At 34.9% G+C, this 13,644-nt stretch overlaps 1 protein-coding gene across 2 annotated transcripts in view; it reads right to left on the reverse strand.

Moving 5' to 3' along the window:
• The window catches only part of FNIP1 (folliculin interacting protein 1), a 151,622-nt gene that overhangs the window by 73,314 nt on the left and 64,664 nt on the right, over positions 1-13,644 (reverse strand). For both annotated transcript variants that reach the window (XM_026507905.4, XM_026507904.4), the window contains exon 2: positions 12,775-12,901. In XM_026507905.4, the coding sequence (XP_026363690.1) occupies positions 12,775-12,901 (127 nt within the window). The remainder of the gene's footprint in view (positions 1-12,774; positions 12,902-13,644) is intronic.

The raw sequence follows: 13,644 nt of genomic DNA on the forward strand, positions 1-13,644 counted from the left end.
ATGACTGGTCTGACTCATCAAGAACAAGGCCCCACACTGGCTCACTAACAACACAGGAACCAAACTCTGCCAACAACAGGCAAAGAGAGCCATGGTACACAAATGGACTAAAGGCAAATGTGGCTCAGCCACAGCAATGGGGTGCAAGCAATACACACAGAAGACATCCCTGAAGCTCCAGGTTCTGGTGAACAAGGGAAATTGCACTACAGGGCACTACAGAACCTCTTCTTCATAAGGCCACTGCTTTCAAGAGCAGGAGACATAGCTGACTTTCCTAATACATAGAAACAGATGCAGAGAGTTAGACAAAATGAAGAGACAGAGAAATATGCAAGGAAGAGGGGAAAAATCACAGCAAGAGACCTAAACAAAATGGAGAAAAGTAAAATGCCCGAAAGAGAATTTGAAGTAATGATCATAAAAATACTCACTGAACTTGAGAAAAGAGTAGAGGACCGACCTCAGTAACACCCTCAACAAAGAGATTGAAAACATAAAAAGAACCAATCACCAATGAAGAAACCAATTACTGAAATTTAAAATACACCAAATGGAACAGTAGACTAAAGGAAGTGGACAAACAGATCAGTGACCTGGAAGACAGAGTAATGGAAAGCAAGCAAGCTGAAAAGGAGAGAGAAAAATTAGTAATTAAAAATGAAAACAGACTTAGGGAACTCAGAAACACCATCAAGCATAATAACATCTATGTTATAGGGATCCAAGAAGAAGAAAGAGAAAATGAAGCAGAAAATTTATTTGAAGAAATAATAGCTTAAAAACTTCCCAAATCTGGAAAGGAAACAGAAATCCAGATCCAGGAGACACAGAGAGAGCCCCCAACAAAATCAACCCAAGAAGGCCCACACCAAGACAAATAGCAATTAAAATGGTAAAAAGTAGTGACAAAGAGAAATTTTTTAAAAGTAACAAGAGAAAAGAAAAGTTACATACACGAGAAACTACATAAGCCCATCAACCAATTTTTCAGCAGAAACTCTGCAAGCCAGAAGGGAGCGCAATGATATATTCGAAGTGCTGAAGGAAAAAATCTGCAACCAAGAATACTCTATCCACAAGGCCATCGTTCTGTATAGAAGGAGAGATGAAGCATTTTCCAGACAAACAAAAGTTAAAGGAATTCATCACCTTTAAAATAGCCCAATAAGAAATGTTAAAGGGGACTTTTTAAGTGGAAAGAAAAGACCATAAGTAGGAGTAAAAAAAAAAAAGTAAGAAATGCAAAAGTAATAAAAATAAGTATATCTGTAAAAATCAGGGGAATCACAAAATAAAAGGATATGAACTATGATGCCATATACCTAAAAGGTGCAAGGGGAGAAAAGAATGGCTTAAGCTACCATCAACTTAATAGTTATAGGCATAAGATGTTATAAATAAACCTAATGGTACCATAAATCAAATACCAATAAAAGATATGCAAAAAATTTTAAAAAAGGAAATCCAAATATATCACTAAAGAAAGCCAGCAAACCATGAGAGAAAAGAGCAAGAGAAGAAAGGAACAGAGAAAAACTACAAAAACAATCATAGAAGAAGTAACAAAATGGCAATATGTACAAACTTATCAATAATTACTTTGAATGCAAATGGAGTAATACACCAAAGGACATAGGGTGACAGATGGATAGAAAAGCAAGACCCATCTATTGCCCATAAGAGACTCATTTCAGACCTAAAGTCATGCAGAGTGAAACTGATAGAATGGAAAAGCATTTCCCATACAAATTAAAGTGTAAAGAAACCTGGTGTAGCAATACTTACATCAGACAAAAGAGATGTTAAAACAAAGACTGTAACAAGAGAAAAGGAAGATACTATATAATAATAGAGGACAATCCAACAAAAAGATGTAACAGTTACAAATATTTATGCATCCAATATGGGACCATCCAAGTTCATAATGCAGCTAATAACAGGCATAAAGAAAGTAATGGATAGTAATACAGTAATAGTAGGGGACTTTAACACCCCGCTTACATCAATGGGCAGATCAACCAGACAGGAAATCAGCAAGGAAACAGTGGCTTTGAATGACACCGTGGACCAGAGAGATTTAACAGATATATTTAGAACATTCCATCCTAAAACAGCAAAATACACATTATTTTCAAGTGTACATGGAACATTCTCCAGAATAGATTGTATATTAGGCCACGAAATAGATATCAACAAATTAAAAAAGATCAAAGTCATATCATGCATCTTTTCTGACCACAATGCTATGACACTAGAAACCAACCACAGGAAAAAATCTGGAAAAAACACAAATATATGAAGGTTAAATAACATGCTACTAAACAATGAATGGGTCAACTGAGAAATCAAAGAGGAAATGAAAAAATACGTGGAGACAAATGACAATGAAAACACAATGGTCTAAACCTTTGGGATGCAGCAGAAGAGGTTCTGAGAGGGAAGTATATAAAAATACAGGCTACCTCAGGGGCGCCTGGGTGGCACAGCGGTTAAGCGTCTGCCTTCGGCTCAAGGCGTGATCCCGGCGTTATGGGATCAAGGCCCACATCAGGCTCCTCTGCTGGGAGCCTGCTTCTTCCTCTCCCACTCCCCCTGCTTGTGTTCCCTCTCTCGCTGGCTGTCTCTATCTCTGTCAAATAAATAAATAAAATCTTTAAAAAAAAAAAAATACAGGCTACCTCAAGAAGAAAAAAAAAAATCTCAAATAAACAACCTGACCTCACACCTAAAGGAGTTAGAAAAAGAAGAACAAACGAAACCCAAAACCAGTAGAAGAAAGGAAATAACAAGGATTAGAGAAAAAATAAACAAAATAGAAACTAAAAAACAATAGAACACATCATTGAAACCAAGAGCTGCTTCTTTGAAAAGACCAACAAACTGAAAAACCTTGGCCAGACTCATTAAAGAAGAGAGAGAGAGAACTCAAAATCATTAAGGAAAAAGGAGAAATAACAAACCAACGTGACAAATATAAACGATTATAAGAGATTATGAAAAATTATATACCAACAAACTAGACAACCTAGAAGAAATGAAAAAAATCCCTATATACATGTAATCTCCCAAAACTGAATGAGAAAGAAATAGAAAATTTGAAGAGACCAATACTAGCAACAAAATTCAATCAGTAATCAAAAATCCCCCAAAAGACGAAAGTCCAGGACAAGACGGCTTCACAGAAGAATATCACCAAATATTTAAAGAAGAGTTAATACCTATTCTTCTCAAACTATTGCAAAAAACTGAAGAGGAAGGAAAGTTTCCAAATTCATTCTATGAGGTCAGCATCACCCTTATACCAAAACCAGATAAAGACACCACTAAAAAAGAGAAATACTGGCCACTATCCCTGATGAACATAGATGCAAAAATTCTCAATACAATACTAGCAAACCAAATTCAATACATTAAAAAGATCATCCACCACAATTAACTGGGATTTATTCCTGGATTGCAAAGATGGCTCAATATTCACAAATCAATCAACATGACAGATCACATTAGCAAGAGATAGGATAAAAACCATGTGACCATTTCAGTAGACGCAGAAAAAGCATCTGATTAAGTATAACATCAAAATTCATGATAAAAACCCTCAACAAAGTAGGTTTAAAGGAAACACAGTCCAACATAGTAAAAGCCGTATATGAAAAACCCACAATTAATATTACACTCAATGGTGAAAAACTGAGAACTTTTTCCCTAAGATCAGGAACAAGACAAGGATGCCCATTCTCACCATTTGTATTCAACACAGCACTGGAAGTCCTAGCCACAGCAATCAGACAACAAGAAGAAATGAAAGGCATCCAAATTGGAAAGGAAGAAATAAAACTTTCAGTAACTAAGGTGATAGGATACTATATATAGAAAACCCTAAAGACTCCACCAAAAAAACTACTAGAACCAGTAAGTGAATTCAGTAAAGTTGCAGGATACAAATCAATATACAGAAATCAGTTGCATTTCTATATGCTCATAATGAAGCAGCCAAAAGAGAAATTAAGAAATAATCCCATTTACAACTGCACCAAAAAGAATAAAATACCTAGGAATAAACTTTGCCAAGGAGGCCAAAGACCTGTTCTCTGAAAACCATAACACAACAATTAAATAAACTGAAGATGACACAAACAAATGGAAAGATATTCCATGCTCATGGATTGTAAGAACAAATACTGTTAAAATAGCCATACTACCCAAAGCAATCTGCAGATTTAACACAAACCCTATCAAAATACCTATCAAAATACCAACAGCATTTTCCACAGAACTAGAACAAAAAATCCTAAAATTTGTATGGAACCACAAAGACCCCAAATATCCAAAGCATCTTGAAAAAGAAAAACAAAGTTGAAGGTATCACAATCCCAGATTTTAACATCCACTCCAAAGCTGTAGTATGCAAAACAGTATGGTACTGGCACAAAAACAGGCACACAGATCGAGGGAACAGAATAGAGAGGCCAGAAATAAACCCACAATAATATAGTCACTTAATCTTCAACAAAGGATGCAAGAATATACAATGGAAAAAAGACAAATAGTGTTGGGAAAAATGGACGCTATAGGCAAAAGAATAAAACTGGCCTTCTGTATGTAAACCTCTGCCCTTGTCCTTCACCCAATTTTCTAAGGAGTTCTCCTATCTTGACTTCTAAGAACTCCTTATACAGAAAGATTACTACTTGTGGCTTATACACTGTAAAAAGCATTATCCCAGGGTATCATTTTAAACTTTCCTTATGGTGGTGTTTTTGTTTCCTTGTTTGTTTGTTTTTGCTTTGTTTTGTTTACCACAAGAGTTTGTTAGGGGTTTTGTGCTGGGTTTATGTTTGGTTTGACTGTCGAATTAATGAGCCTTTTACTTTATGGCTCCTGGATTTTAAATCATAGCTAGAAAGGTCTTCTCCACAAATATATAGAAACTCATTCATGTTTTCTTGTGTAATGTAGCTTTAGTTTTTTACATTAATAGTCTAATATACTTGAGATATAAATCCAAATTTATCTTTAATAGCTGTTTAATGATTCACTACCATTCACTAGTCTTTATATGTTCATCATACAATAAATTCCTGTGTGGATGTAGATCTCTTTCTGATTCTTTATTTTACTGTTTATTTTACTCCTTTTTTCTTTTTATGTGCCAATAACACACTGTTTCAACTACTGAAACGTCACAGTATTTTTGCAAATCTGGTTGGGCTAGCTCATCCCCCACTGTCCTTTTTTCAGTTTTTCAACCAGTTATTGTTCACTTTTTTCCATCTGAACTCCAGATTCCGCTACCTAAGTTCCACATAATGCCCTTCACCAAAAACAAAATAATAACAATATTGGGATTGCATTATTTTACAAAGCAACTGAGAACGGACAACATGAGGACAGGGAGTATTACCCAAGAATATATTTTGCCTTTCCCTTTGCTCAAGTAAGATTTTATGTGCTTTTGAAAAAAAAGAAAGATTTTATGTACTTTCGGAGACTTTTAAAGTTCTGAAGGCAAAGGTTTTTTAAAGGTTATGCACAGGCACTTTTTTAAATTGCTATTTTAAAATGGAGTCTTAACTGTCTTCATATTGTCTAACTGAAAGCTGTAAGTATATATGGAGCTTACTGATTCCTATATATTAACTTTTACACAGCTCCAATTACCTAAAATCCAATGTTCCAAATTTGATATCATAATTAAGACCAAACTATTAGCACTTGTACAATGCTTCACAGTGTACAAAACTCACACACTGTAATTTGTATTCACCTTTCCAAAATTATGTGTGAATTTGTTGATGTACATCTTTATACTTATATGTAATGAATGAAGGCTGAAGCATGAGAGTGATCATATAACTTCACTAGGAACCCATGAAATAGCACTACATTATCATGAAAACAAAAACAATGTCCAGGATAAGGATAGTATCATGTGATCAAATCACACAGGCTGCATTTGGCTACACCACTGTTCAAAGAAACAATATCTCAATAATTGTTACATTTCGGCTAAAAAATGAATAAGGTCTGAGGATTGAATGTAAAAAAATAAAAATACATTTTTACAAACAAGGGAAGTTACTTTATTAAAATCACTGAATGTATTCAATCCAATGAGATTTTACAGTTCAACAGTCATTTTTCATTAAATATATAGCAGAGCTAGAATATACATGTTCTGAAAAGCTATACAGTGATCAATGTAATTTTATTTTAGCATTATAGGGCAGTATTTAGGCATGCAAAGTACTTTAATTTCTTTTTTTTATTAAGTTCAATTAGCCAACATATATAGGAGTACATTAGTTTTTGATGTAGTGTTCAGTGATTCATTAGTTGCGTATAGCACCCAGTAATTTCTGACACAAAATCAAAGAATTCATGTAATTCACCATAGAATTTAAAATGTAAAACACACAGCTCATTTCCTCCCCAAACCTATTAAATATACTCTAAATACACAGTATTTTCTTTGCATGGCAATACAGAAATGATCTCTTTATCCTTATAAGGTGCTGTCATGCTCTTTGTAGATAATTCTTTGGTTCAACCGAACCCAGATTATGAATCAGTATGCCAGGGTGAAAATACTACCCACCTTCCCCCCTCCCATTCCAGATTAAAAAATGCCCAATAAAGTGAATTTTGACAATCTATCATCTTTACAAAGAAAACTATCTGCCATGTGTCTTATTTAAAGGGAACCTCATGAAGTATTTTTACAATTGTCATTTCTTAATGCTGATGTGGCTTCAAATGAAATTTCAAATAAAATTTTTTTTCAAACATAATCCCAAAATTCAGATTCAGGCTGCTATTAAATTGCCTAAGAAACTCAAACCTGTTTCCAAATTGGAAAATGTTTTTTTTTTTTTTTTTGGTAAAGGGAACAGAGTGAAGAAATTTGGTATGACTTATTATAAACCTTAGTTCTCCATTTACAATTTATGATATTACTTTCTCAACTTTAGGACAAAACTTTTCTCAATAAAATTTCTGGTGAAATATACAGACAAATTAATATTTATAATCCTTATTTTCTCTGGTAGATTGTTTTAAATTAAGAGGAAGGACACAAGAAGTGACTTCAATATTTATCATATCAAAATAGAATATTGCTCTGCAAAGACAAAGGTGAAATGATTAACCTTTATCCGGAAAACTGCTAATGTCTAAACTATCTCATCATTATGTACAGACTCAAAATATTGTGTAAAAAGTAAAAAAAATAATCACTTACATCACACAGTCTTTCTTTGCCTATATAGAGCCCACATGATCTGATTTTCCAAGGGTATTGTAATAGTAAAGTAAATTTTTAAAAATCACTTACAGATTCAAACACCTTGCAATTTGGAGGAAACAATGAGTATACTGATGATGTTCAAAAGGAATATATGAAATCCTCATGGAAGTATTTACAGGATTTTGATAATAAACGTCTTAACTATAACTAAAACTGATCAAAATATGTCCTAAGTACTTACCACATGTTGAGGCAATGTGCAGTTTAGAAAACTAAAGTGAATAACAGATGAATTTTTTACTTTGTCTTTTTTTCCAATCTAATAATGAAAGCACATAAAAAACAGCTATGATATAGAAGTCTATGAAAGACTATGAACAAAGGATTATGAGAATTCTGATAGAAGAGAAAAGGAATAGAAGAATCAAAAGGCATTCATAAAATTCTGATAAAATGAACCTTGAAAGCAGATTAAATCTTCATCTAGAGAGGTGGCACACAAGAAGAGGACATAGTAAAAATAGTTAGACTAGAGGTATTCAAGACTGTTTGATTTCTAGTTACCAATGAGTCTAGAGAACAGTTTTTTTAAAAAGTAGTAGGCTTACAGGAAAAAGAATTTCAGAGGATTGAGGAATGAGTGGGTGGTATGAGATTAGAGCCAGAAGACAGATTAATGCTGAGACACGGAGAAACAGAGGAAAGACTAAGAGACACGGAGAAGACCAAAAAGAGACATTAAGGAAAGACCAAGAGACAGAACAGACAGATAGCCTGAGACATAGTGAAGCAGAAAGACTGACAACAACAGAGACTGAGAAGGAAGAGTGAGAACAGAGTCAGAGACAGAAAAAGACAACAGAACACATACATGAAGAGAAAGTAAAAGGATAATCATGTTGTTGGTGTTGGGTAAAGAGGCTTTGTGAAGTTCTACAGACAGAGAAAAAAAAGCTAACGGGGGGGGGGGGGGGGAGAAAACATCAGCAAGAGAGAAGACTAACGTGACTAATGAAGCATCATTCCAGAAAAGGTGGGGAGGGAGGGTTCAAGAAACAGCATGAGTCAAGACTCACAAGGCTGTTTAAAATAAAAAGTAAGAATGCTGAGGGGCACCTGGGTGGCTCAGTGGGTTAAGCGTCTGCCTTTGGCTCATGACCTCAGGGTCCTGGAATTGAGCCCCACATCAGGCTCCCTGCTCAGCGGAGAGTCTGCTTCTCCTTCTCCCTCTGCCCGTCCCCCCCTGCTCGTACTCACTCTCTCTCACACACACACACACTCTCTCTCTCTCAAATAAGATCTTTTTAAAAAAAGTAAGAAGGCTGAAAAAACACACAATAAATAAGCATTAATCAAGATAAATTATAAAGGAAAGGTGATATGCTGCAATTCAATGGAACACTATCAACCAAAGAAAAAGCTCAAAATTTCCTAAAAAAAAAAAAAAAATCAAAGCAATATTTATCAATCAATATCAACCTTCAGCCTCAGTGTAGTTCTGCTGAGTTATCAGCAGTCTAAATGCAAAGAAGGTATGCTTATCACACTTGCAGCCTTAGATTTCAACTGTCTGCTTAACCATCCACAATTCCGTGATTCTGCGGCTATCTCATCACTCAGCTATTCAAAGTGAAGCACTGGCTTCACCAAACACTTCCTTCTCCCTTATACCCCACATCCACCATTCTTCACATAGCAGCAAAAGTGATCTTTTCCCTGTATCTTTTAAACTGAGATATAATTGACATATAACATTATATTAGTTTCATGAGTACAACATAATGATTTGATGTTTTTATATACTGCAAAATGACCTCCACAATAAACCTAGTTAACATCCATCACTATAGAGTTACAAATCTTTTTCCCATGATGAGAACTTTTACTCTTTCAGCAACTTTCAAATATACAATAGAGCATTTTAAATTATAATCATCATTCTGTACATTACATCCCCATGACTTATTTTATAACTGAGAGTTTGTATCTTTTGACACCTTTCACCCATTTTGCTCACCTCCCAACTCTCCCTCTGGCAACCACCTATTATCCATAGCTATGACTTTAATTTTTTTTGGAATCCACATATAAGTCAGATCATAAAGTATGTATCTTTCTCTAACTTATTTCACTTAGTATAAATGCCCTCAAGGTTTATCCATGTTGTCACAAATGGCAAGAGTTCCTTTTTTTTATGGTTGAAGAATATTCCACTGTATATACACACCACATTATCCATTCATCCACTGATGGAAACTGGTTGCTTTCACGTCTTGACTATTGCAAATAATGTTGCAATAAACATGGGGGTGGATTTATCATTTCGAGTTAGTGTTTTCATTTTCTTTGCATAAATATCCAAAAGTGGAACTGCTAGATCGCATGGTAGTTCTATTTTTAATTTTTTGAAGATCCCCCATACTGTTTCCCACAGTGACTGCACCAATTTACATTCCCATAAACCGGGCACAAGGGTCCCTTTTTCTCTACACCCTCAACAACACTTGTTATTTCTTGTCTTTTTAATAATAGCCATTCTGACACGTGTTAGGTGATATCTCACTGTGGTTTTGATTGGCATCTCCCTGATGATTAATGATCCTGAGCACCTTTTCATGTACTATTGGTCACTTGTATGTCTTCTTTGGAAAACTGTCTATACAAATCTTCTGTCCATTTTTTAATTGCACTTCTTTGGGGTTTTTGTTTTGTTTTGCTATTGAGTTCTTTTTTAAAAATATTTTATTTATTTATTTATTTACTTGAGAGAAAAAGAGTGAACAAGAAGGAGCATGAGCAGGGGCAGAAGGAGAAGCACACTCCCCGCTGAGCAGGGAGCCTGACACGGGGCTCCATCCCAGGACCCTGGGATCATGACCTGAGCCGAAGGCAGATGCTTAACCAACTGAGCCACCCAAGAGCCTCTGCTACTGAGTTCTTTATATTTTTTGGATATTAACCCCTTATTGGATATATGCTTTGTAAATATTTTCTCCCATCGATAGTTACTGCCCATGTTTTCCTCTAGGAATTTTATCCTTTCAGATCTTACATTCAAGTCTTTAATCTATTTGGAGTCAGTTTTTGTGTATGGTGTTTGATAGCAAACTAATTCCATTCTTTTGTATGTGACTGTCCAGTTTTTCCAACATTTGTTGAAGAGACTATCCTTTCTCCATTATGTATTTTCGGCTCCTTTGTCATAGAGTAACTGATCATATATGAATGGGTTTATTTCTGCGCTCTCTAACCGAACTGATTTTTTGAAATGTAAACAAGATCCTTTCAGTGGCTTTCTTCTGTATTTAGGATATAATCTAAACTTCTAACCCAGAGACCGATAAGACTGTAAATTGTCTGACTCCTGCTCTCTCTCTCTCCAATTTCATCTCTAGCTACTTTACATACTACTTACTATCAATCCAGCCAGATTGGTGTTCTTCTAGTTGTTTCAATTCAGCAAGCTTCTAAGTCACTTTGTAGATTGCATTTGCAGGTCCTGCTACCAGGAATACTCATTCCCTACTCCACGCCTTTTTTTTCTTCAGATTTCAGCTTGAATTTCACTTCCTCGATGAGACCTTCCTTAATATCCCTACATCCAAACTGATGAAAACTGGGTTCCTTCCTACGGAATCCCGTAAGCATTCTGTGTTTCATTCACCGCATTTAATCATAATTTGGCATTATTTATTGGTGTACTTTTTTATTCAATGTCTAACTCCCCTAGAAGAGTATCTTATTGTAGGCACCAAGAGGACAGAGATGGCTAAATCTCCAATTGCCTTGTACTTGGAGATACTTAGTTATTTGTACAAATAAATAACACTTTAAGAACATTCTGCTTTTTTCTAAATGACTGAGAAAAGTACCTAAAGAATGGCTAAGAAATCTAAACAAAGCACCATCTCCAGAAAACTGAGAAATGTGTTAGTAATTAGAAGGGACATTATAAAACTTGGCAATCAAGTTAACTAAAAAATTAGTCAAGTTCCTATTATATACCACTGTAGTGGATGCAGTTATAAATAAAACAATAGACTATGCCCAATGTGTCAAAATTGTTTAAGAACACAAAACCTCAGGGGCGCCTGGGTGGCACAGCAGTTAAGCGTCTGCCTTTGGCTCAGGGCGTGATCCCGGCGTTCTGGGATCGAGCCCCACGTCAGGCTCCTCCGCTGTGAGCCTGCTTCTTCCTCTCCCACTCCCCCTGTTTGTGTTCCCTCTCTCGCTGGCTGTCTCTATCTGTCGAATAAATAAATAAATAAATCTTTAAAAAAAAAAAAAAAAAGAACACAAAACCTCAAATATAAACTCCTAAAGTCTCAAAAAATAAATATTTGTTTGCTTTAACAGACAATTCCATTGATAGGAAAAGCTTTCCCAAAGTATTCTGTTTTTAGTTGTTTACCAAAATGTTAGTGAAAATTATTAATTTAGAGAAAGGGAGAAAACACTATTCCAAGCTTTGATTTCCAGATTATAGATATAGGGGAATGAGTCTTTATGCCAGAAAATATAATAACAGTAGCAGCAGCAAAGATAATGACAATCACCTAGGTTTTTGTGAAAGTTAGTGAAGGGAAACCTCATTAAAATGGAGTCAAGAGGTTCTGAAGGGGTAGCTCTCATGCCCTACCTCTCGTAGCTAATTGCAGACCCAACAGGAAGAGATAGACTTGACCTTACAAGGACTTGACCTTGCATGTGGATACTACTCTACTATTTCAGCTGAAGAACAGAGCTTTTTCATTCCCCCACCCCGTACCCCTCCTTCATCAGCTCCACCAATGAGAAGCCACGACACTTCAAACTCCTCGCTTTACCCCAATGGACTTTAACTTTCTACCAGCCCACCCAACTTACCCTTTTTCTCCTTAAAAAAGCACATCTCTCCTTTGTTCTTCTGATTTGTCTATGGTTTTGCCATAGCTTGCTTGTCTCAGATTGCAATTCTTTTTTTATCCCAAATAAACCCAACTTTGGCTGGTAAAATAACTGGCGTGTCTATTTTTAAGGTTAACATTTCCTTGGACAACCAAGTGAATGTCCATGTATTACTGTTAAACTAGTCATAATGTATTTCAAAACATGACACTGAACATTAACAAAATAGATGCTCTTTTTACATTATAGAGCAGGGGGAGTAAGGCCTAAAGATTTAACTTGCTTTGCTCCTTCAGACAAATAATTTCATCTCTCCAGGCCACACTTTCCATAACTGTAAGATGAGAAGTTCAGGCCATATCCTCAAAAAGGATCTGTGGAGCTCTAGTCATATCTCACAATATAATTATATAGGAAAATAAATATGAAACTAAAATGCTCCCTGGTGCTAGAATGACAGCAAATAAAGCAAGTGTTTTTCATTCAAAAATTTTCAAAATCAAAGCTCTATATTTTGTAAACATGATAAATATGTTTTGTATTGACAAACAAAAGTGCCATAATTGAAATTTTACTCATTCTTTCTTGAATTAAAATACCTGACATTAAATTTCAACCAAATCAATAATGATGCTCACCGATACTGATATGTCCTCATTTTTTCTTTTAACACTGGAGTCAAACAAGACATTTCTTCCTCGCCTTTCACAGTCTTGATATACAATCAGTCGAATCTGGCTTGGATCAAACTCTGGCAAAGGCCAACTTTAAAGAAAAATGAAGGTCCATTAGTTACTCTAAAAAATATCCCACATAAATTCCTAGAAATAAAACCTATACAATAAAACTCTAAGTTGTGTTATTGGTAAAGAATATATAGAAGTACTTTTTATTAAATACCACCATTTAGGACTAAAAACTCATATAGCAATGACATTGTGGGTTAAAAAGTAAAAATAAAAGTTGTAGCAAGTATATACAATATAGTTAACCCATATGAATCTAAAAATGGTTAACCTAATAAAAATATGTGACTCTATTTAATAAAATGAAAATATGCATTGCTTCACAGCATGAACCCAGATGGCATAATATTAATCCATATTTTAGACAGTTTTATTTTGATTCTTTATACAGAAACGTAAAAACAGAAAGTTTTCAGTTTAAATAATAGCCACTAAGTACTTATAAAAAAAAAAAAAGTAAGAAAAGTGAAGAATGACCAAATGCAGTGGAAATTCTCATATAAAGTCGGTGTGAGTAAAAACTGGCTCACTCTTCTTAGAGAATAGTTTTTTAAAATCTATATAATAAATAGACAAACTCTAATATAACTGATTTTTAAGTTTTACCAGCAATTCCATTCCATTCCATTCCATTATATCAGAATCTTCATAGAAGTACTGTTATGGAAACAATACCAATGGTTCATCAAGAGTAGAATGGATAAACATATTATTGTATATTCAGACTACAAATATATATATTCAGACACAACAAATGCAGTG

Source organism: Ursus arctos, unplaced genomic scaffold (assembly GCF_023065955.2).
Source record: "Ursus arctos isolate Adak ecotype North America unplaced genomic scaffold, UrsArc2.0 scaffold_5, whole genome shotgun sequence".
Taxonomy (NCBI): domain Eukaryota; kingdom Metazoa; phylum Chordata; class Mammalia; order Carnivora; family Ursidae; genus Ursus; species Ursus arctos.